The sequence below is a fragment of the Fukomys damarensis genome, unplaced genomic scaffold, assembly GCF_012274545.1.
Source record: "Fukomys damarensis isolate Sample0158 unplaced genomic scaffold, DMR_v1.0_HiC HiC_scaffold_25, whole genome shotgun sequence".
In the NCBI taxonomy this organism is placed as follows: Eukaryota; Metazoa; Chordata; class Mammalia; order Rodentia; family Bathyergidae; genus Fukomys; species Fukomys damarensis.
In genome coordinates this window covers 28,002,334-28,028,091 of record NW_022900937.1, presented here as the reverse complement: position 1 = coordinate 28,028,091, position 25,758 = coordinate 28,002,334, and the positions used below count along the sequence as shown (strand labels likewise).

The 25,758-nt window shown below is 36.4% G+C and overlaps 1 protein-coding gene across 2 annotated transcripts in view; it reads left to right on the top strand.

Annotated features, from left to right (window-relative positions):
- The window catches only part of LOC104865500 (zinc finger protein 709), a 26,048-nt gene extending 926 nt beyond the window's left edge, over positions 1–25,122 (top strand). For both annotated transcript variants that reach the window (XM_019208155.2, XM_019208154.2), the window contains exons 2-5: positions 8,841–8,885; positions 19,864–19,990; positions 20,188–20,248; positions 21,761–25,122. In XM_019208155.2, coding sequence (XP_019063700.1) covers positions 8,841–8,885; positions 19,864–19,990; positions 20,188–20,248; positions 21,761–23,309 — 1,782 coding nt within the window. In that variant the 3' untranslated portion in view covers positions 23,310–25,122. The remainder of the gene's footprint in view (positions 1–8,840; positions 8,886–19,863; positions 19,991–20,187; positions 20,249–21,760) is intronic.
- The last annotated feature ends 636 nt before the right edge of the window (positions 25,123–25,758 follow it).

The window sequence follows — 25,758 nt, the reverse complement described above, 5'->3', positions numbered from 1 at the left end:
TTTGGTACCCGTGATCGAACTCGGGACCCTGCGGCGGAACCACTGAGCTAAATCCCAGACATCAACCTCCATCTCTTGTTCCCTCATTCATTTGAAAAAGATCTCCTTGCTTCCTATTTATCTTCTACTTTATTTCGCTCCCTTATCTCTTGCCCTTCTTTCTCTCTCATTCATACACACGCACACAGTTTTGGAGCTTCTCATATGAGAAAAACCATGTGATATTTAAGCCTGTGTGCCTGAAAGTGGTGTTTTGTCTTTTTAAGATATAACAAGTGGTTAGATCATCCAGTGATATGTGCATGTTGTAGCTTGCAAGGTCCAGAGCTAATGGTCTGCTTCATACCTGTCACTCAGCTAGCTGCAGGATAGTCTTAAAGAAACAATGGTAAAACATCCATGACTCTCCTTACTATCCCTGTGCAATGAGTGACTTCATGCTTGCCTGTGTGGGCATCTGTGTGGGCACCTTGGTCCCCTCTGACTGTGTGTTGTGGGCTGGGCCAAAGCAGGGACCCTGGGTGTCTTGTCCTGTTGCTGCAAGACTCCAGATCCCACCTGTGTCCCGCTCTGAGTAGTACTGCACTATGTGTTGACATCCTGCACTGGAAAATCCTAACTCTGTGTGGGGTTAGTGTTAGAGGAGCTGTAGTTCATAAGGATCCCAGTCCCTCATTTTGCTCTGAGATTTCTCAATGTATGAGAAGCTGGATCTCAAATTCTGGCCCTTGTCCCTACCATTTAAGGGCCTCCTGGATTTGACATTAAATTCCTTAAATTCTAGCCACCTACCTTTATTTTTGTTGGTGAGGATGGAACCCAGAGCCTTGTACCTTTGGGACCCACACTTTACCACCAAGCTATGTCCCCAGCCCCAAACTCTGCATTTTGATTGTATTAATCCATTTATTTAATGCTGTTCTTGAAATGGTTGGATTTATATAGGGCTTTCTGTTGCTTGGAATAAGGCAATTACATTTATATGGATTTATCAATGGATATTGTTGGTATGGTCTTTATTATTGCACTCTTAAAGTTTCATAATGATACCTACCCCTATTATTCTTATAATCCATGAGTTTCTTGGCTAATTTCATATATAGATACATTTTCTTCTTCCACATAAGTTTGAGAATTTTTAGGTTTTGATCCATTCTGTTACAAATTAAGCCCGTTGAATTTATTTCCCACTACTTTTGATGTTTCTTAGGTTTACAAAAATTTTACAGTTTTTTCTTAAAAGCATTAACTTAGTACTGGTATCAAATAGACTAAACATTCATTAACAGCAAAATATTCTTATTTTTATTTTTGAATATTATTCTCAAACACAATTGCAGTAATTTCACACATCTCTATGATTTTCTTTTTTTTACAAAATATGTAAATGTTTTAGATGTACATATTTTTACAAGGACATAATATAAGTTATTGTTTTATAAAAATATCCTGGTAAATATGTCCCTCCTTTGGCCTGTTGAATTTTTTATGGGGTAATTTAGATTAATTTTGGGGAAAATGGTCAGTTTTGAAGTTGGTTTTATTATCTACTCATGACATGAAATTAAGTTTTTCTATGAGCTTTTGCCAATTTTTATTTTTCATAAATTTGGTTTTCTTTTAGAAATGTATACATGTGTAATATCACATGGAAGTTACATCTATGTAAAATGTATTTGGTGTTTTATACTACTTGTTAAACTGGACCTATAAGACCTAGAAGGTGGCTGGTCCAGAGAATGTGCCCCACACATTTCTTATGTCTTTCTTTCTAAATGTGCCTCATGTTGCACTCATCCCTGGATTTCACTTGTTCGCACCCACACTACTGTGTCCTCAGATGCTATCATGATACCTATGTGCACTGATTTTTAACATCTATATCTAAAGTGGTGAATATTGGCTAAACTGTTTTCCAAATGGATTATAACAACTCACGTGACATTCCAAATGGATAATAACAACTCACGTGACATGTTCAACTTGTGAGAGTTCAGTTGTTCCTTGTCTTTATCAACAGTTTGTCTATCTGATCTGATTTTATTTTATGTTTCTCTGATTGCACTCTTTGGTGATCACTGAACATTTGAAATTTCCTGTACATATAATATGACTGTTCAAGTCTCTTGCCTGCTTTTCTTCTAGAACATCTGTCCTTATCTTATTTAAACTGTTTAGTCATATGTGAGGCAAGTAGTTTTGCCCACTCTCACTTTGTACTATTTAGTGGTTTAATTTGATAAACAGAATTTGTACTTTAATGTAGTCAAATTTGTAAATATTTTATTTTTAATGTTTAATCTTGAAAAGAATAATTTCCTTTTCTAAAGTAATCTGAGTGTCTGATAATTTCATCCTATATTTAGGATTAGTTATTTGGTAGGAAGAAAGGGTACACTAACATTATTTGCCATATAGATGCCCTGTTTTTCTAGCAGCTTTTATGCAGAAGGGAGTTTTTTCTAATCCTGTAGTGTGATCATTGTCCTTTATGAGTGTCTAAAAGGAAAGTCTTTTTTCCTTTTTTTTTGTTGTTCAGCTGTATTTAATTATCTCTTTGCCATGTTTATATTGATTTATGACATACAGTCATGTGCTGCATAGAACATTTTGGTCAATGATGGATTTCTTATACAACAGTGGGTATAACATATAGCTTAGGCTGTGCCTTCCAAGTTTGTGTAAGTACATTCTGTGATGTTTGCACAATGAGGGAATTATCTAGCCATGACTTTCTCAGAGTGTATCCCCACTGTTAAATGAGCTATGACTATATATGCATATAAGTTACAAGTATAAAATACATAATTAATACATAATTCTTCATTTTTAAATTTACCAAAACTCTTTCAGTTTCACTAGTATTTTTTTTAAACCGACATTTGGCATCATTACTACTCTCTATGTTCATTTTCATTATAGTTAAATTATGCTCTTTTACCAAGAATTCTCTTTACTCTCCTTGTATATATAAAATTTCCCTTTTCTAAATCATTGTGACTAATGATTAGCTCATGGATTCTTAGTCTCTTTTATTTACCTATTGGACTATGTTTCCTTTTTAGCCTCAGGTTTACGTGCATACTACTTTTATTTTTTAACCAATTTATTGCGAATAATTGACATATAGTAATTTACATATACTTAAGAAATACACACTTTCTTTTGTTATATGTGCACACCATGTGAAGCTAGCATGACAGTATGATTAACATACCCATTATCCCTTGTATTCCCTAGTTCATTCTAATGATCCTATCTGCTCCTCCTTGCCACCTTTTATTTTAAATACAATTATACATTTAAAAAATAAATACAATTATTATTATTTTATCAGGCAAGTGAGAAGCAGGGCAGACCTCAAAATCATATAGGTTAACAAATTATCATGTAAGAAATACACCACATAATTACTAGACCAAGAGACAGAACATTACTGAAGTTCCAGAAAACCTCCAGATGCCCTCTTTTTACCAGTGTCTGGCCCATTGTTTGGAGTGGTAATCACCAGGTTTCTATTTCTAGTACTGTTAGTGCACTCTTATAGGATCTTCCAGTGTGTTTCTCTTTTGCCTGGTGGAATTGATGGTTCATAGGCCATACATAAGAAGTTATTACCAAACTGTCTTCTAAAATGGCTCTGCCAATTCGTGCCACCATGAACAGTTTTTGATAGTTCCAGTTACTAAGGGTCTTTGTGGTTGCTAGTCTGTGTTGTTTTACTGCTCTTGTTTTTGCCTTTCTGGTGATTATCCAGTAATATCTGCTGGTTTTAATGTTTGCATCTTTATATTGGTGCTGATTTGTATACACATTCATATATTTATTTTGCTGCTGGGACCCATCCCAGGACCACACACATACTAGGCAAGTGCTCTACCACTGAGCTACACCCTCAGCCATGAGGTATATATTTTGTTATTAGAATGTCTCTTCCTTTGTGACATGCTAGTTGAATTCTCTTAGCTATAATTTTTTCTGTGGATGTCAGAGTATTTTCTCAGAAATATGTAGTATTTCATATAATCTGCACTGTAATCCTATTCCTTATAGTATTGCTTTATGACTAGATATTCCCAATTCTAAAATTTATTACATTTTTCTTTAGAATTTATTGTTTTAAAAATGTGAAAATGTTTTCCTAATAAAGTTCAAAACTTTTTCTCTAAAATTTCTTGCTTTAAGTCTATAGATGTTTTGAATGCTAAGATATAGGAACCAAACTTTATTTTACTTTTCATACTGGAATCCATTTAGGCTAGCAACATTGGCTAAGTCAAATAGAAATTTGTTGCAAAGTGAAAGAGTCATTTTCAGGACAGCAAGAATAACCTCTGCCACAAGACTCAGGGTGTCTGTTTAGAAAGCAAAGCATAAGATACTCAAATGAGAAATTATCCCAGAGGAAAATGCCATATTGCCCATCTCTACACAGTGAGAGGGCATGACCTGACTTTGGTCACTATCAAATACTTTGGCAGGTAGAGGTAGAAGAGGAATTGCTTGACCATTAAATAGGTTTTTCTAACTCAGTAATTTTTTTTTTCAGTACCAGGGATTGAACTCAGGACATTGTGCTTGCCAGACTGGCATAGTATCACTGAGCTATATCCCCATCCCTCTAACTCAGTAATTTTAAAATTTCAGGCAGAGTTAATTCTAAGTTCAGTTAATTTTCTTATAATAGAAATAGAGCACGACATAAAATACACCACAGACCATCAGACTGTATGGAAATGTTTTGTTTAAAATTTGTCATTTTTCAAAGGTGTGTACTATGTTGTCATATTGAATGCATTTCTTACCTTGGTTTAAATCCCAAGACTAACTAAAATCATCATGACTCTTAGTCTTATTATGAAACGTCTGCTAGTTGCAGTTCATTCATCCTGACTCAGCACACATATCTGCTTAGTAGAAAGGGAAGTGAAGTGCTGGTCTTAAGGAGTCACTTTTTTTTGGTACTAGGGATCGAACTTGGGTCCTTGCACTTGTGAAGCCGCCACCAGAACCACTGAGCTAAATCCCCAGCCCAAGGAGTCACTTTCTTGTGCTTGTGTGTGACTGTGTTTGATGTCTCTTGTGTATTCTAGAGTAGTTAGGTCACTACTCCATGGCCCCAGGTCTGGAATAAAGATCTTAGCACAACTTTAACTGTAGATTTATTCTATTAGAGTTGGTGGGAGTGGAGCTGCCATGAATAAAACTTGATGATGAGGTGACTGATCAGAAACTGAGGTACCTGAGAGTTCAAGGGTAACAAAGACCAATTCAGATGTCCAACAGAGTGCTCACTTTACCCATACAGGGCTTTTCTGTTTTCTCCATTCCAGAATTCGCTGTTTCATGTCATTAATTATAGGCTAATTAATGGCTCTTCTGAAAAAGTAAATACCCATTCCTTCCTACCTTCACCACTCACCTATTCATTGCATGAAGCACCAGGACTCTGTTAATTGCAGCTGGGTTCTCATTTTTTGATTCTTGGACTCTCCATCTGCACCTCTTATCACCGCACTCAGTTTTTCCTCCTCTTCACTGGAAGAAGAGCTGACTTTTGTCTTATGTACTCTTTAAAACTCTCACCTCTCCATAAATTGAAGCTGCATTTACATTACATTAATCAGTAATTCCTGATAAGTCTTTACCAATCTGATTAATGTCTGACATTATCATTCACAAGGGATTATTTTACCATCCCTTTTGGTGCTGGGGAAAACTGATTTGCTTCCAGAAGACAAAGGTCTGCTGTGGGCTGGGTCCATGTTAAGAGTTGAAGCCATGATGTTAAATATTTCATTCCATCCTGACATTTCCAAGCCCTGTTGCAATTAGGCTGGGACAGATGGTCAATGAATCACTTCCAAACAAAGCATTTCTACCATATGTTTCCCACCTGGATCATGGTTCAGATGCAAGAGCTGTAACATGGTGCCATCACCAGTCTCGGTCCTTGAGTCTTTGTGGAGCACCATGCATGCATAATTTGATCTGCATAAAGATGCAAGTGAGTAGTTTCTGAATCCAGAGAGATAAGGTCATTATTTTTAGAGAATAGTAATCTGGTCAAATCAGATGAATTTCATAATCATCCCAGCTTTCAAACTACATGGAAGGAAGCATGGAGCCAGACTGATGAAAGTCAGTTTCCAAGAAATCCAACTACAGAAAATTGTAGGCCAGGGTCTTGGAGAGGAGGCAGTGACACCTACAGTCACACATATACATAGAGATAACTGATGTTTGTATAACCCCGAGATGTGAATATATGCATTGCCTCACAATCGTGTGGATGGAGTCCAGGAATGTGCAGAGGGTGAAGAAAGCTTTTAATTGGGATGATCCAAGGCTCCATGGGCCTGGGAAAACTTCTATGGCTATAGTAAAACAGGTAGGGGCCTCTGTCTCCATATGGCTTGTTCCTATGCTATTCATTTGAATTCAGTCTTTCCAATGAGCTCATCTTGTTTTGATAATCTCCAAACATTTTCTTTTCAGGATACCAGAGGGAGTGCCCTGTACTCTTTCCCATCTCCTCACTGTTGTGGGTCTTCTATCCCCTCCTCCAGGCTATAGGTGAAATGCCCCTTCATTGTTCTTTGCATGGTGCTGCCCTTTTTCTATCCTTTTCCCTGTGTGGGGAGGACAAGCTTATTGGAGGATCCAACATTTCTTATGTTGTGTGGTCCAGACCCCTTGGGGTTTGAGGATAGCTCTCTGTTAGACTACTATCATGTTCAGTGTGACAGAGTCTTGGATGTCTTCCTAGTTGGAGGGTTCCATCAATACAAAGAAGAGCCCACACACCAGTGATTTTCAGCCACCATTAGAGGATAGATCAGTTCTTTCATAGAACCTGTGGAGTGGTTGTGGCCCTGCTAATGCTTGGATGTTAGTTCAGGGTCAGTGATGCTGGAAATAGGCCATCCAGAACTGTGAGAGAAAATGTTCCTATTTAATATAGTCAATTTCAGATGACTTCTTTCAGCAGCAATGGAAAATGAGGCTTTCTTATAATTTAAGTCTGTTACAAATTTGTATTAATTAGAGAACTGTAGCTGCCATTAAGTGGTAGCTCTCAAAGTTGTGCTAATCTGCTAGAAATTGTAGTTTAAGTGTTGCTGCCTCTCTTAAAATCAGCGACTGCAGGAATTTAACAAACAGCTTGTTCAGTGTGATCAAATAATCAATAAACTGTGGTACTTTCCTTAGCAGCAGCATCCTTTACGTGTGAGGTACATGGCATTTCTTGAAGAGCTGTTCCCTTTAAGCTGAGCATAGAGATCATCACCTTTACTATAAAATAGTTGTGATAACTTAGGTCTTAACAAATCTCTTCTTAAGCTCAATAAGGGACATTTTTCTTTTTTCAGTTAACAACACTTTTACATGTGGGGAGGGTTTCTATAATCTGTTCTCATTTTTATGGTTTTAGAGACAGGGTCTTTTTGTGTGCTTCATGCTGTTCTTGAACTATGTATGTAGTCCAGGCTGGCCTCAAATTTGCAGTGGTCCTCCTGCCTCAGCATCACAAGTGCTGGGAATATAGGTGTGCACCTCCGTGCCTGGCCTTATAATCTGTTCTTAAAGATTATAGGTTCTACACCAACTTAGTGGCATCCTTTATTTCATTATTTAAAATGAGAAAATTAGGCGAAGTCATCTGTTTACTTCTAAATTGTTTATTAAAATGTAAAAAGCAATACAATATCTACAAATAAGTAACAAATTTCATAGGACCTCTCTTAAGAAAGACATGCTGTTTATGAAAATGTGTACATGTGATTGTGAATTTATTTTGGTCATATTAATTATGTAATTCTGTTATTTCATTCCTACTCATCAGTATGTTAACACATTGAATACTGGAGGATTAGAGGCAAGAGTGTTTCATACGCAGTAAATCACAACAAATATTGGGTTTAAAATCTCATCTGATTATGATCCTATGAGTCAGCATTTTGCAGTGGATTGATCTATTTCATTCTTTGCCTCTGTGATATGGGGTTACAAATGAACATTAGTCATCTTGTGCCTTGAGAGCTTGGCTCTTTGAGAATAAATTCACTCATGTTTGATTTCTGCAGGTGCCTGGCTAGGCTATGTATGTCCAACTGTTTATCTCCAGGGCCAATTAAAAGATGTCAGTATTCCAATAAGGCAATTTGCATTGGAAAAATACTTTCTACAAACTATGCTTTAACTCATTTTTAAATGTCCAGTTGGCCCAAGAAAATGAAATGGCAGAGCTCTGAGTCATTGTAGGAGGGAAACACACAAATGTGTGAATATCAAGGGACTTGTGACTGGGAATCATTCCTTAAAAGTAAATGCACATTATGTACATTTGGCCTAAGCAGTTTTGGGGCAGAAGTGTTAAGTTGCAAGATGCATAATTTCTATGAAATTTAAACACATGAAAGAGATGCTGTAATGGAAACACCAGTATAGAGCGTTATATGCCACACTAGTATTGACAGAAAGATAATCCTGCTAAGTATTTTCTATACTTTAAATCTTAGTGGCTACATATGTCTTCCTTCAGCACCCTTTAGTTTCATTAAAGGGCCATCACTACAACTTTATATCCTCATGATAACATTTATTGTTAATAAGTCAGAGGCAAATAAATGTCTCCCCTAACCTAAGAATTGTTTCATGTTTACCAATTAATAGAAATTTCTCTTGTCCTTCAGCATAATCTTCAGTTGTCATGTATAAGACTGTCTCTCCCCACAGAAAAACATTATTTTCTAGTTGTCTTTCTCCCCTTTAGTGGTAAGGCACACCAACTCTCTCAGACTCTTTCCATTTACCTTCTTTTTCACCTGTAATTCCAGAGTCTGCTGTGTGTCTCCAAGATCAAAGAAATGAACCTATCTGTGGTAAGTTGTTTATTTGTTCTTCCTTAGTTTGTTTTAGGAGTAGTTTAGGAGTTTTCTTGGCATTCATTAATTAAACTGGAAAAATAAATAAAACATAACATCAGAAAAACACAGAGTCCACTAAAAAATGTACACACTTCAGCAGTTCACTGTATTAACAAATGTCTGGAAGCTAATGACCATCACTTTGAGCACCTCTTGTAATTGTAGAGCCATTATATCCATTATAATTGTAGAACCATTATATCTTTTCTCTGGCACCTGCTTTACTTGAATCTTCTACTATGATCTTCACCTGGAAATTTTTATTTTTATTTTCTGGCATGACATTACTGATTCTTTTTTCCTGAATTATATACTTTTCTTTGTGACGTAGATTATTTAAATGTTGTTTCCTGTTCACCATTCATCTCATTTTACAATTCTTATAAATTATGGTTTGAACATTTTCTATTTTCTTTTCACCTTGGACCTCTTCCCCAGCCATTAGCTCATAGTGTCAACTCCCTTGTAGCTATCCAAGGGCCACCTTAAGTTCCACAATCCAAAATATAAAGCACATCCACCATTTTTCTATTATTTTTAAAATTTATTTATTTATTTAATACCAGGGATCAAACTCAGGACCTTGTACTTGCAAGGAAAGAAATTTATTTTTATTATTAGATGTTTTCAGTATATAATGATCACATTCATCATGGGGAATTTAAACATGTGTATAACATACTCTTTTTCCCCTCACCTCCCTTCCCTTCAACCCTTCTTCCCCTTCTCATTCACGAAAGCTCTATTTCCATTTTTCTTTCAATTCTTTTTTTCCACTGCCACCATTTTCCCTTCCTTCCCCCATTCTTCTGTTCTCTGTGCTATTATATAATTTGACTCAAATTACTAAAATGAGCTTTTTCCTGACCTTATCCCCTCTTGTGTATCTAGCATCATGTACCATAAAATTCTGTTTTCTTTGTTCAGTTTTTATCCTAATGCCTACATTTAATGGCTAGAGATAATGAAGATTGGTTGGATCTCAAAAACATATGTAGTAAGTTTCATAAAATATTTTTACCAACATTTAGTAAATCTTAAGAAAGGGGCCAAAAACATACACTGGAAAAAAGAGTTCTTTTAGCAAATGCTGCTAGGAAAACTGGTTATTCACAAGCAGGACAGTGGATCAAATCCTTTCATACTCTGTACTGTAATCAAATCAAAATGGATCAGAGACCTAGACACAAGAACAGAAATACTGAATCTGCTGGAAGGTAAAATAGGCATAGCACTTGATGAAAATTCATAAGCAAGGTCTTTGTGAACATAACCTCAATTGCATAAGAAATAATACCAAGAATCAACAAATGAGATCATATCAAATTTGAAAGCTCTGTACAGCAAAGAAAGCAACCAACAGAACAATAAGGCAACCCACAAAATGGCAAAAAATTTTGCCAGCTACTCTTGGATAGAATACTAATCTCTATACAATATATAATTAAAAAATTAGACCCCAAAATTAAAGACTCAGTCAAAAAATAGGCAGTTGAAATGAATAAACACCTCAAAGAATTACAAGTGGCCAATAAATCCAGGAAAAAGTGCTCAACAGATTGGGCCAACAGAGAACTGCAATTTAAAACAACACTGAAATTACCTCTTACTCCAAAAAGAATGGCTATCCTCGAGAACATAAAAAACAACACATGGCTAGTGAAGCTGTTGGAGAAAAAGGAACCATGATGCATTGTTCGTGGGAGTGTAGCCTAGTATAACCACTGTAGAAATCAATATGGAGAATCCTTAAAATTCCATTTGACCTAGATATACCTCATCTGAGTATCTTCTCTTTAGAGATAAAAATGTTAAAGATGTGGGTTTTTTTATAAAATGTTTTTTAAAATATATATTATATATATATTTTATAAAATGGTTTCTCAGCCATAAAGAATGATAAATGAGATATTTATAACTAAGTGGATGCACATTGAGGCCATACTCTTAAGTGAAATTAATGTCACACAAGTTTCTCTGGTGTGAAAAACTAAGTGTAAATAAAGATAAAAATGTATAATTGATATTGTGCAATAGAAAGAAAAGGTCTAAAAGAGTGGAGGAAGTGGGAAGGGTAGGGGAAAGGTAAGAAGGGAAAAGAAAAAATACATGAAAAGGAAAAACACAATGTCTTTGTAAACAGGGAAGGGTTGAGGGGCTGAAGGGAGGGCTGGGGAATGGGGAAAAATAAGAACCAAGATACATCATGTAAAGGTACATGATCCCAATGATGAATGAACTATATTGTATACCTAAAATATATCAATAAATTAATAAAGATAAAAATAAAAGTTACAGTCATCCTTGTATACTCATAATTTTATAGGAGTACCATTTTAATAGCTAAATTAAGGAAGTTACTAACAGATAAAGACAATGTGCTCTATATACACAGTGGAGTACAACTGAACCCTAAAGAAAGACAAATTTAAGTATAGGAAAATGGATACATTTTGAGACCAATAATGCTAAGTGATATAAATCAGATACGGAAGCTCATGTGGTTTCTCTTACCTGAGAAAGTAAAAATATGAATGATTTAAAGAGGAAAAAGAGATGATAAACATGGTGGCAGACATGAAGTTAAGGGGCTCAGTGAAAGGGGGCAGAGGGGAGGGGAAAGGGAAGTAAAAATGTTTAAGATGTGATATATATGTGTACAGTTCTCCATGTTAAGTGTAATAATTGTTGTGATCACAAGTAACAAGAGAATAAGTTTCTTTTTTTACATTAAAAATGTCTTTCTTGACAAAACCTGAAGGACGTATTTGTGCAGTGATGTGCACTGACCTCTTCTGAGCTGCTCTGTTATCAGGAAGGGGTGATGACAGTGTTGAGCGGAAAGCAGCTTTCTAGAGTCAGTAGAGAACAATTTGCTTTGCTTTGCCATGCTCATCCACCATGAAGTTTCTGCTTTGGAACGAGTTGATCATTAAATGCTTCCTCCATTACATTCTTTTCTTATGCAAAAACTAATACTGAAAGTCAGCAAGCAGCAAGAGTAGGAGCACTTGTGACTGTACCTGATTATGTAGTTATGTAGAACTCTTGGATCTGATTTGTGGGAGGGGTTTTGGAAAGTTCTGTACTGTATACCTAAAAAACACCAACAAACAAAACCAAATACACTTATCCTACCATCCTTGTCACTCTCTAAAGCAGTTCTAGAAGTCATGTTTTGTGAGTGTCTTTATGAAGTGTGACCAAAACTACAGTGAGTGCTGATGGCAAGTGCTGCCTTTAGTAAGGCCAGCTTGTAAACATTAGGGTGTGTCCTGATATTCCCCAGGTCTGGTGCTGGGTGACTTCTGGCTCTTTGCCGATGTCAAAATGACCATGAAAGATAAATGTTTTAAATTGACTTAGGACACTGAGACAGGCAAAAAAAGCACAAGTAAAGACCCTCATGAAAGAGCACTTCCAGAACTGCTTCAGAAAGTGGCAAGAACAATGGGATAAGTGTGTTCAAAATAGATGCGGGGTGGGGATATTTTGAAGGGGATTGGAGGTGATGTGGCTTTTACTGCAATAAAAATGTGTTTTATTAAAAAAGAAAAGAAAAGCTTAGAACATTTGAAGTGGAGCATACTGGGCAGTGCTGGTCCTGGCTCAGAGACCAGAATACAAATAGGAGGACAGACAGTAAACACTGCTCAGATGGGAATGAGCACTATATTAGGACTAGGACCAAAGGCCATTTATGTTACATTGTGGCAAAAACAAAGTCCTTGTTGGGGAGCTGGTTTTACATATCACAAAATAAGCAGGTAGAGAAATTACAAGGCAACACAAAGTTTTGACTGCCAGCTTGTTTTAACCAGATCACATTGAGAATGAGGAACGAAGTGGAGTTGAAAGATTTAAAATCATTGAATTTTGACCAGAAATGAGTGTGTAAAAAAATTGAGGCCAAGAAGTTGTGGTTGCTGAAAGAATAGTGCCACTTAAAAGCCAACTTTCTATAGTTTTTTTGTTTGTTTTTTAATCACGAGTGGGTGTTGGATTTTGTCTGATGTTTTTTTCTGCATCTATTGATGTGATCTTGTGGACTTTGTTCTTGGTTCTATTAATGTGCTGTATTTACTGATATGTGTTTGTTGACACTGCATCTGAGGGATGAATCCAACTTGGTCATATTGTATAATCTTTTTGATTATTGGCTGCATTCTGTTGTCCAGTATCTTACTGAGGATTTTTGCATCTATGTTCATTAAGGAGATTGGTGCATAGTCTTTTTTGTTGGATCCTTCTGTGGTTTTGGTATCAAGATAATGCTTGCTTCCAGGAATGACTTTGGGAGTATAGCTTTCTTTTCAGTTTCATTAGTTTGATGAGTAGTGGAATTAGATTTTTTTCTGAAGTTCTTGTAGAATTCAGCAATGAATCTGTCAGGGGCTTGGCTTTTCTTTGTTGGTAGTTTTGTTTGTTTGTTTGTTTTGGTACCGGGGATTGAACTCAGGTCCTTGCACTTGCAAGGCAGGCCACCGAACCACTGAGCTAAATCCCCGGCCTTGGTAGTTTTTTAATTACTTCTTCAGTTTCATTGACTGATACTGGATTATTTTAAAAATTTATTTCTTCTTGATTCAGCTTTTGTAACTCATATGTATCTAGAAATCTGTCTGTTTGCTCTGCATTTTCTATCTTATTAGAGTACAGGTTCTTAAAGCAAGTACCAAAGATCTGGATTTCTGGAGGATCTGTTGTAAATTCACCCTTTTCATTCCTCATTGCAAGAATTTGGGTCTTTGTTTTCATAAGATTGGCTAAGGGTTTGTCTATTTTAATTAACCTTTAAAAAAAAAACAACTGTTCAATTCAGTCTCAATTGCATTAATTTCTGCTCTGGTCTATATGATTTCCTTCCTTGTATTAGCTTGAAGTTTAACTTGCTCTTTTTCTAGAAGCTTGAGGTTCAACATTGGTTTGGTTTTATTTTGCTCTGTTTTTGAGCTTTCTCTGTGTTTCTGATGTGGGAATTTACTGCTACAGATTTTCCTCGTAAGACTGTGTTGAAGGCTTTATTTCTTTTTTCTTTTTCTTTTTTTTTTTCCATTTAGTCAATACAGTGACATTCATCATTGGGATCTTGTACCTTTACATGATGTATCATGGTTCTTATTTTTTCCCCATTCCCTGCCTTCCCTTCACCTCCTCCACCCTTTCCTATTTGCAAAAGTTTTGCTTCCTCTTTTTCCTTTTCTCATATTTTCTCTTTTCCTTTCTTACCTTTCCCCTACCCACCCATTTCCTCTACTCCTTTAGAGATTTTCTTCCTATTACACAATATCAATTATACTTTTGATCCTTATTTACAATTTCAGTTTTTCACACCAGAGAAACTATTTGGTATTTACACATGTGTGTCTTATTAATTTCATTAAGAGTATAGCCTCAATGTGCATCCACTTAGCTATAAATGTCTCAAGTTTCTCATTCTTTATGGCTGAGTAGTACTCCATTTTATAAAAGAAACATCTTTATCCAGTCTCCAGTTGATGGGTAATTGGGTTGTTTCCAAATTTTAGCTATTACAAACTGTGCCTCTATAAACATGGGTGAGCATATCACTGTGGTATGATTCTTTTAATTCTTTTGGTAAAATACCCAGCAGAGGAACAGCTGGGTCAAAAGGGAATTCCAATCCTACTTGTTTGAGGTATCTCCATATTAATTTCCTTAGTGGTTGCACCAGTCTGCACTCCTATCAAAAATGAAGAAGGGTTCCTTTCTCCCCACAACCCCGCCAGTATTTGTTATTGGTTGATTTCTTGATACCAGCCATTCTATCTGGGGTGAGGTGGAATCTCAGTGTTGTTTTCATCTGCATCTCTCAAATGACCAGATGTTGAACATTTTTCATATGTTTATTTGCTGCTTTAACTTCTTTGTCTGGGAAATATCTATTCATTTCAGGTGCCCATTTTTGAACTGGGTCTTTATTTTGGGGTGGGTCTGATTTTTTGGAGTTCTTTATATATTCTAGATAGTAGACCTTTGTCTGAGGAACAGCTGGTAAAATTTTTTTCCTACATTGTAGATTGTCTCTTAGCTGTGTTGATTTCTCTTGCTTTTTTTCTTTTAGGACTTGAATACTTCATTCCAAGTTCTTCTTAACTTAATGTTTTGAGAAGTCTGCCGTGATTCTGAAAGGTTTTCCTTTTTGGGTGATTTTTTTCTCTAAATAATTTAATATTTGGTTGAATTTCCAGAGTCTTAAGTATATATGCTTTGGTGTAGTTATTTTCTGATCATAGATGTTTGGATCATGCTCATTTTCCTGTATGTGACTTTTTTTCTTTCCTTGTAAAGTTTTCTGCTGTTACTTTTATGAACAAGTATATAGGCTTTGTGCCATCTTCTACCTTTTCATTTATTCTAATTAATCTTATATTAGTCATTTTGCATCATCTAGAATATGTTGGATTGATTTGTCATGGCTTTTTGCTATTTTTAAGAAGTTTGTCATTTGATGATCACACTAACCACAACCCTGTCTTATTCTATCTTCACATTGATGACTCTGCTACATATATATTCAATAGAATTTTTACTCCCAGATTTCTCTTTGAGTCTGTTTTATGGGATGCAGTTCCTTTTTATATTGGGAATTCATAGTTTTACTGTGTTTCCTAAGCTCCTCTATTTTTTTAATCTTTATCTTCTCTAGATTCACTAACCATTTCCTTAACTATGGTCATCATCTTTTTAATTATCACTGTTTTGGTTTTGTCAAGAGACTTATCTGTTTTGTTACTTCTGTTGCTACTGTAGCAGCAGAGTGCCAACCAGAACATACAGACAGGGAGTCTAGGAGAATGGAAGATGCATCCAGAAGTTTTGGAGGCACAGTATACAGTTTTATTTTTAATGCCAGCGAGTCAGTCTGGAACTTATCCACAAAGAGACTGATCCCCCTTTGGCATTGAACAGGGCAGGTTATATTCTCGAGAGGGTGCAGGCTTGCAGGAGTTAAGCACTTTGCATTGGTTGTGTAGAACACAAGTTATCTGGGCCCAGCAAATTCACTGGTTATCAGATATTACAGACAGCAAGCTCAGTGCACAGAGCCACATCTCATTTCACATCTATCTCAGGGAGATAGAAGTAATGTAACTGAGAACAAGGAAAATTCCTGAGATGCTTGAGAGGAAGTGTCCAGAAGCCTGGACATGTTGAGAGAATGGGGGAATGGAGGAAAACTTTAACCATTAAGTTTGGCTTTAATTGCAGAGAAAGTTGTTCTTCCTTCACTACTATTTCAAAAAATTCAGCTGGGTGGCTTTTGATTTCTTCCACTTCAGTGTCCCCTTGACTTGCCTCAGTCAAATTGGGGGCTTTTTTCCCTCTGTTGAGGATAAATTGTACCTGGTAGGTAGCTTTATTACTAGTATCAAGACCTCTTTAGGAAATGCCAGCTTTTCACAGCTGTCTTGTAGATGTAACTGGCTTTTGGCTGTTGAGTCTCTCCTAGGATCCTGCCTCTTCACTTTATTAGGGATGAAAGGTTGAAACCTATTTGGCCTAGTACCCAGTTCTTTGGCACTGGACTACAGTGTTGTCTGTAACCTCCAGACAATCTAGGTATTGGCACACAAGAAAGATTAATTGATCACAACTATGTCACCGTAGCTAATGTGATAAAATCAGTAATAACAATAGCATCAAGCACAGACTGGAAAATGACAAACTGTTTATCTGTTAATTTGCTGCCTTTAAATATAAGCACAAAATTTATAGTTATACAACAAGATCTAGGACAAATCAGAAAATTATATATAGTAAATATCTCTTATTAGAGAGATTATATCCTAAAGGGAGAAATTTTAAAAGGGATAAGAGGAAAAAGAGACAAATAAGAGAAAGTGATTTAAAGCAAACTTGGAGGTCAAAGGAAGATTACCCAAGCCTTGGGAAACTGATGAAGATAGAAAGAAAGAAGGGAAAAAAATTAAAAATAAATAAAAAATCGACAAAGCAATAAAAATACCCAAACAGAAGAAAAATAAAAAGAAGCTTATCTGTTATTTCAATGCTGTGGTTGTCTTTTGAGCCTATAATTTCACAGCAGTGTCCACTCCAGGGCATGATTCTGCTCTTACTCGTAGACAGAGCCCAGATCTATGCTTGATAATCCCAGCAAGCCTCCAGTAGGATTAGGGCCAGATTTCAGTTCTGGTATTTTCAAGTACACAGAAGTTTGGACTGGTTTGGCCTTTGGTCATAGGGCTGGATCCTGAACCATTTAGCTTATAAAACTCTGGTGTTCCTACCAGCCTGACCATGGTTCTCCAACATTGGACATCCCATGTGGTTGTCCCTTACTCAGTTACTGTGGAAATTTAATACTGGTAACCCTGAGATGAAGCCTACTCATACCTGTTCTGAGCCCCAGGTTCAGTGGATATCTCCCTCAAAGGGTGTTTGACCAAGTACTCTCTTCAGGGGACATGGCAGTCACTTAGATTAGAGCCAATCACCAGCAGTTGTAATGCACAACATTCACTGTTGCAGTTCTCTTTGGTGGCCTTTGGAGTCATGTGCTTTCACCATGTCTCTGTACATTCAATTTTCCCTTCTCACACCACAAAGCAGGAGCCAGGGAGAAAGTGCAGATTGCCTCTTCCTTGTTCCATCTCTCTTCAATTTCTCTGTGGGCTCCAGTTTTCCCTTCAGATCCTTCTTGGGTCCTGGGGATCCACCTCCCTCCTTATCTTCCCCAAGTCCTTATTTCCAGGGTCTGGCTTCTAAATATTGGAGAGGTTGATTTGTTGCTGATTACTACTTTGCCATCTTCCCAAAAGTTCTCCAAGCTACTTTTTTCATCAGTTTTTTGTATTCTCTAAGCCTTGTTTACTTCTGTTTTTAACTTTTTTCTCATATTTGGTAATTTCCTACTAATTATTTCTGTAAACATTAATAATTTCATCTATGTTGTCTAGCTTTTTTTTTAACTGGAGTTACAGCATTTGTTTGGCCTTTTTAGTGTTGTCTAGTAGCTGCTGGGTGCTCTTTTCCTTGATTTTTTTCTTTGTGATCCCTTTGACTATTTCTGTATAATTTACTATTTTGTATTCAATTTCCATTTGTCTTCACATTGTTCATTTCTGAAAATTATGTATCTGATACACTTTTATTTCAGGCATTTCTTCCTAGCATCATTTTGAGGATTTTGTATCTTTCTTGAATCTGTCATTATTCATGTTTTAATCCATTCTGGTCAGCTTGTCCAATTTTTTACTTATTTCCCCTGAATGTACTTTGGGCATATTGAGTGAACCACTTTCGGTTCATTTCATCTTGGAACTCATCTGGGTTCTTCACTTCTTTTGTAAAGTTTGTATAGAGTTCTGCTGCCTGATATTTGCTTTCCTGTTATGTGCTCCCTTGCTCAACCTTAGGAGAGTTGGAAATCTTTTTGGGGTCTTCAATTGACTTGCTTCCCCCAGGTTCTTGTGTATATGTATATCCATTTTTTGTTTATGATCTCCAGGAAATCCAGGTATTGGTATATATAGAGAAAACTACTTGTTATCCACAAACATGTTACCTTGGTAAATTCAGTGGCATCAATGGCATCAAATGACAAGTGGATATTGACAGATCCAATGAACATCTCTTAAACAGGACTAAAAGGACTATGATTTTATTGAAGAAAGACCATCCATATATTAGCCTATAATACTTCAGAACACAATTTTTTGCTGGATGTAGGCAGTAGTGTCTGAGCACATAGGTACCATTAGACTAACTACCTTCTCTTTCAGGACCACCCTTTCTGATGATTTCATCCTCTAAGCCTATCCTCTGTCAATGGAATACAGGCCCTGTGAAGTTCCTGGTCTTATCCCAGGCCTCCCAAGGGATCCTAGAAAATCCCTTTTTAGCTCTGCCCTCTCCAAGCCTATCTCCCAAGGCTTCTCTCACACATGCTTTGTTGGTAACATTTCAGTCCTTTAGCAAAACTCTTCCTGGGTGTTTTGTTCAGTTATATTTGTCTGTTGGTTGTCACCTATGTTGTCATGTGTCGAGAAGACCCAAGGAGCACCCGTAGGCATGTAGCTGTGGGCAGGGCGCTTGGCTAGTGAGTCTTGAGATTCTCCCTGCACTGGGTGCACAGGCCCAACATTTAACTACGGGTGATATACTTAGTTGATCACTCCTCAGGCTCTCCCTGGCCTGAGCCTTAGGGCCACTGTGTGTGGCTGGGTCTAGATACATGGTTAGTCCCAGCATCCTCCTAAGGCTGGGTGTGCAGCTGTAGCCCGTGGCTTGGGACTGGGCACTGGGTTGATCTACATATTTCCCTATTACACCTTAGAAATTTTTATATCTCTGTGACAGGTAAGCATTTCATGTCATTGAGCTATAATCTGTCTTTCTTAATCTAATTGCATTGTTATATTCTCCAGTAAAAACTAGCTTTTAAAATTACCATTTTTAAGTTATCGTTCATTAATTTTACTTTGTGTTTAATTACAGTTTTGTCTAGGAAACCAGTTTCAACTTTCACAATGCTTTCTAAATACAAACAGAAGGAACAGATCCATTCCCTAAATAAACATTGAAAATAGAAATATTTTATATGATCTATCAGAGCAAGTCATTAGATATTCATCTACCCCAGTTATTTTTAAACTGAAATCCGATCCCTTATTCCCCTTCTGTGACCCATTCTTTAGACACAGCACAGAAATAAAACCAGTATTAACCAGCAAGAGAATCGATATTCCTGTTCTGCTGCTTCTTTAGCAATAAATTCCCATCTAGCATCAAAATTCCTGTGTGACAAATGCCTGTTGATGGAGAATATTGTTTAGTGACCAAGGCTTTGTAGGACTAATCCTCATTTCAACCTTTTATGAGTAGCATTGAGATATTCCGTGTTGTGATGCTCGCTGTTACTCCTGGAAATATATTTCTGATGATTTAGAAGGCAGTAACCTTTGAAGATGTGGCTGTGAACTTCACCGTGGAGGAGTGGGCTTTGCTGGATCCAACCCAAAAGAAGCTCCACAGAGATGTGATGTGGGAAAACTTTAGGAATGTGGCCTCTATAGGTAAGGAAGATATCATTTCTCATTTATGCAGTCAGAGAGCATTGGTTCTTGCTCATCGCTGCAGTTTCCTTTATGGGAATATGGAAATACTTTGATGAATCTTCGAGGCACGGTGACATACCATGAGTCTAACTAGAATGCAACAATTTTTATGTAATGTAGTAACTCATCTTTAAATTTCTTTTTCTATACTTTAGGAAGAAAATGGAGTGACCAGAAAATTGAAGATGAATATAAAAATTACAGGAAAAATTTAAGGTACTTTGCACTCACAAGAAGAATGTTGCTTAAAGGTCAGGAATATTAAGACCACACAGATTGCACAAATGAGGTCTTTTTCAAATGTTTTCAATCTCACAAAATTCTTCCAAAGTGCATACTTGTTGAATATCTAAAATCTGACACAACACTCTGGTTTCTCTTCAGATTGTATAAATCTTTCTCCTTTTTAAAATCTGACACATATTTGAAATAAACAAATATGTGAAATGTGGGAAGTACAATATTGACATTATGCCACAGGTGACATTATCCAACATATAAGAATAAACAAATTATTTTCCGTGTGCAACATTATAAAACAGTTGTATAAAATTGTATTTAGGCATTGACTATACATGTATATGAAGGAAGTTGTCTTTAGACTGAGAGCCAAGTGCAGGATCTCAAATTACAAATATTTGTATTTTCAAAAGGCCACTTTTTAATCAAATTATGCAAATAATGTTATATATATTTAAATGTGGTATACACATTTAGTATTTGCAAAATTGGTAACCTTGGGGAAGTATTCAAAATCCAAATGAATGCCTTTGTTTTGATAAGAGCTGTTTTCAAGCAATCTTCTAGAACATTCAGTCCATTCATGTTCTGAAATAGTAGAAGGCATAATATTCCCATAATATTTTGGGGAGTGTCATTGTAGTGTAACATCTATGAAAATGTGTGCAGAGATTCCTCAAAAAAAGTAAATATAGAAATTTCATTTTATCTAGCTATACTTCTACTGGATCTATTTCCCCAAATTTAAATTAATATTACAATCATACATGCATATCAAAGTTTGTAGCAGCGCAACTTACACAAGTGAAAATCTGGAAAAGAGCCTAAATACTCATCCATTGATGAGCACAAAATGGGATAGCTTGGGCAGGATGTTGTATACTTGGTATCCTAGCACTCTGGAAAAGCTAAGGCAGGAAGATCATACATTCATGCTAATCATACATTCAGTCTGAGCTACTTAATGTTTGATGAAACACACACATATGTGTGTGTAATGGAATGTTATTCAACCATAAAAGAGAATAAAATGTTATCATTTGTAAAAAATGGATGTATCTGGAGCCTGTGTTAATTTAAATCAGACACAGAAATGTCAATATCATGTTATATTTTTTATGAGAAATGCAAAATATGAATTAAGGAGTAAAGAGATGTTACAAAAGAGAGAAGAGACATTTTGGAGAGAGTTAAGAGGCTCAATGGAAGGTGGCAGGGTAGGTAGAGTCATTGAGAAAAAGGGTATGAAAGATAACATATACTATAATATGTAGTAATTCCTCAAAATGAAAGTATTATATATTGCAAGCATGTCAGTTATAACCTCTCAAATGAATACCGTTTTGGCAAAAGCTATTTCCAAGCCATCTTCCAGAGTGTACAGTAAATTTATGTGTTCTGTAAGGACATCAAATCTTGTCTCCACCTGGTAAAATTGTAATGTGAAAGTGTCTCTACATGCATTTTGTTATTGTTTTTCTTTAACAGAAGTGAAGAGGTGGAGAAATGCTGGCAACATAAATTATGGTATCAGCATGAAGAAATGGTTTTTATGACTCCTGATACTAATATGCACATGAAACTGCTTGGTACAAAACCAGGTGAAGGCCTTGCCTGTAGAAAGCCCCTGATTTGTTATTTATCACCAACCGTGCCAATCATAGATAATACTGGACTCAAAGCACATGATTATCATGGATTTGAACAGAAGGTGTCTAACTGTAACAGACAAGGGAAATCTTGTACTGATATCCAGTTGTTTCAGAAGCATGCAAAGACAAGTCCTGAAGTGAAACTCTATGGATTTAAACAGTGTGGAAAATCCTACTCTGATTGCACTGAAGGAAGTAACACTGAAGAGAATTCTTTCATAAAAAAGCAAGATGCGAAAGCCATCGGTTCAGCCAATTATGTTCAAAGCCAGGAAATAAATCACAGTAGGGTGAATACCTGTATACCTATACAATGTGGAAAATATTTTAATTCTCACCATGACATTCAGAAACATGAAAGAGCTCACACTGGAGAAAAATCCTATGTATATAAACAATATGAGAAGTCCTTCACTAATAACAATTCCCGTGGTAATCATGAACAAACTCACACTGGGGAGAAACCCTATGTATGTAAGCAGTGTGGGAAAACTTTCACCACACAAAGTTACTGTCAAATTCATAAAAGAACTCACACTGGGGAGAAACCCTATGTATGTAAGCAGTGTGGGAAAGCTTTCAGCCAACACAGTCATTGTCAAATACATGAACGAACTCATACTGGTGAGAAACCCTATGTATGTAAACAATGTGGGAAAGCTTTCAGCCAGCACAGTGTTTGTCGAACACATGAACGAACTCACACTGGTGAGAAACCCTATGTATGTAAGCAATGTGGAAAAGCTTTCACCACACACACTTATTGTCAGATACATGAAAGAAATCACACTGGTGAGAAACCCTATATATGTAAGCAATGTGGGAAAGCTTTCAGTACACATGGTAGTTGTCGAGTACATGAAAGAACTCACACTGGTGAGAAACCCTATGTGTGTAAACAATGTGGGAAAGCTTTTGCCATACACAGTTACTGTCAAAGACATGAACGAACTCACACTGGTGAGAAACCCTATATATGTAAGCAATGTGGGAAAGCTTTCAGCACACATGGTAATTGTCGAGTACATGAAAGAACTCATAGTGGTGAGAAACCCTATGAGTGTAAGCAATGTGGGAAAGCTTTCAAGCAACAGAGTAATTGCCGAACACATGAACAAACTCACACTGGTGAGAAACCCTATGTGTGTAAGCAATGTGGGAAAGCTTTCAGCAAACACTGTCATTGTCAAGTTCATGAAAGAACTCACACTGGAGAGAAACCCTTTGTGTGTAAGCAATGTGGAAAAGCTTTCAAGCAACAAAGTAATTGCCGAACACATGAACAAACTCACACTGGTGAAAAACCATATATATGTAAGCAATGTGGAAATGCTTTTAGCACGCACAGTGGTTGTGTAAGACATGAAAGGAATCACACAGGCTAGAACCTATGTAGGGAGTATGGAAAAACCTTTGGTGCTATAATAATGATCATAGACACTGAAAAACAGAAGAAATTAACTTTGAATTTAAAAAGTTACTTGCATTGGCATGACAGTGCAAAGAAGCTTTTTCTTCATATGTAATGTAAACCATCTCTGAGTACATAGGTATCATCAGATACCTGAAAGAATTCACAGAAGAGAGAATCAACATATGTGAACAATGAGGGAAATGTTTTACTCCATGCATTAAAGTACATAAAAGATCCACCTAAGAGGGAAGCCATGTGTATGCAATAAATGTGGGAAGCCCCTCCATTTCCCCACTTACCTTGAATAACATGAAAGAGCTCCCACTAAAGTCTATGAAAATAATGTGAGAAAGTGTTTTATGATTCTGATAACATCAGAAAACACGCACAAACTCAATATGATTTAGTATAAATATAGAATGCAAGAAAGCCAAGAATTAGAGGGACAGAAACAGAGAGGTGTATTAGGGATGAAATACGCTATTTTAAAGCACATGGGCTGGATATTCTTCCTCCAGTATGTCTATAGGTGAATGCACTGATGATGGCAGAAAGTAGCACAATAATGTTAAATTCAGAACAGCAACCTTGCATCCAAGTCTCCAGTACGTGGGCTTAAAGGGAAATTTTACATGCAAACCTTGACCTTAGTTGAAACAGTGACCTTAGTTGAATAGGTAAAGTCAAGTTTATTCATGCAATGAAATTTTATGGAGTCTTAAGACAAAGGAAATCCTTCATTTGTGACAATGTAGTTTATTCAAGAGATAAGTGGAATATCAGGAATAGACAAAGTAAAGATTGATTGTATTTGTTTTCAGCCTGGAGTGGGGAGGTTGAGATGTTAATGAGAAAGTACAAAATGGTGGCATAGATCTGATAGTAACTACAGTGATTGCAGTTCCACGTAGCATTACAATTGGCTGAATGTTGTTCTTAGTGTTTTTTTCCATATATTCAAAAGGTAATTGTGTTAGATGATACAAATACTAGGTAGAAATGATGTAATAATTTCACAATATAAACATGAGGGTCAGATGTCTAAGATGACAGGATGAAGTCTCCTGTGGGATTCTATTGGTTGAGAAGCACAAAGTCTCATGGGCCTTTATCTTACAAATTGCCTCATAGATTACATGGCCAAATGTGCAGTTTAGCTGACAATAGTCATCTATTACACTTGTTGCAGTGCCATTTTGTTGACAGCTTGTGTCATGTCAGGGCAATCTGACCTGGTGTAAAAATATACGCAGTTATTCTTATACCTAAGTTAAATTTGTTTAAATAAAATGTCGCTTTAGGAAAGAGCAATGTTGAGGCCTTGAATTTTTGGCAACTTGGCTGTAATTCTTGTTACAATTCATAGGCTCATACTTTGTAACATTTAAGAAAATAAAGATGCCCAATATATAATTTTCATCATGACCAAAACTGTTACATGGTACATTCCACCTAGGCTGTACTTGACAATAAGCATTTCTATTGTGTGTGGTTTTTTGTTTCTTTTTTGGTACTGGGGATAAGGCAGGAAATGGAACCACCGAGCTAAATCCCTGGCCCTCTGTTGTGGTTTTTGTTTGGCCTTTAAATGCCATTCTTCATTTTGATTAGTTTTAATTATTTTCATTTCCATTGTTTCCACTACATGGATACTGTCATTATCATTTAGTGTTCATATATCAGTGTTTAATCCATTCTGAAATTATAGTACTCCCTGAATCCCATTCTCAGTATTTCAGAAAAGTATACCTCTATTGCTGAACCTCGCTTATCAGTTCTAGTTGGTAGAGTCCAATCTGCTTAGCATCATCCAGAAAACCTCGTGCTTAGCTCTGGCTTTCTCCTGAATTGAATATACACCTCCAAATTATGTCCTTGCCCAACATCATTGTAGTACATGGAAATAAAGTTTTCAAGATCTGGACAAACTTCTTCCTACTCACATATATGGGTCCTTTTGTAGTAGTAGTCTCTCCTAGAAAGGGCAAAACAGTGAGAGAAGAGAGAAGAAAATAATCACTAAGAAGATATTCACCAAAAAAATAAATTTGCCAAAATCAATCTCTGGCAGTACTCCTGAACCCCAGAACAGATAAGTAAAGTATGTACCTTTTTTTTTACTCAGCTCATGATACGTTGTATATCCTGAGATAGCTATCCTCTCCAGCCACTTTTCTGAAAAATAGTTTTAATGAGGTTATATATGGTTGTATGGTTGTTGCATGTGGACTTAACTAGAATTATACCAAATGCTTCAATTTTGCTTATGCTCTTAATGCCTGTATAGATTCTAACACAAATACATTTGTGATGTGCAGAGTCCAGGTAAAGACTGGATACCATACTCAAAGGTTGAGTGAGGAGTTGAAGATTTATTTACAAAAGTATGCATCGTGTTAGAGGAACCCCATGTGTTATAC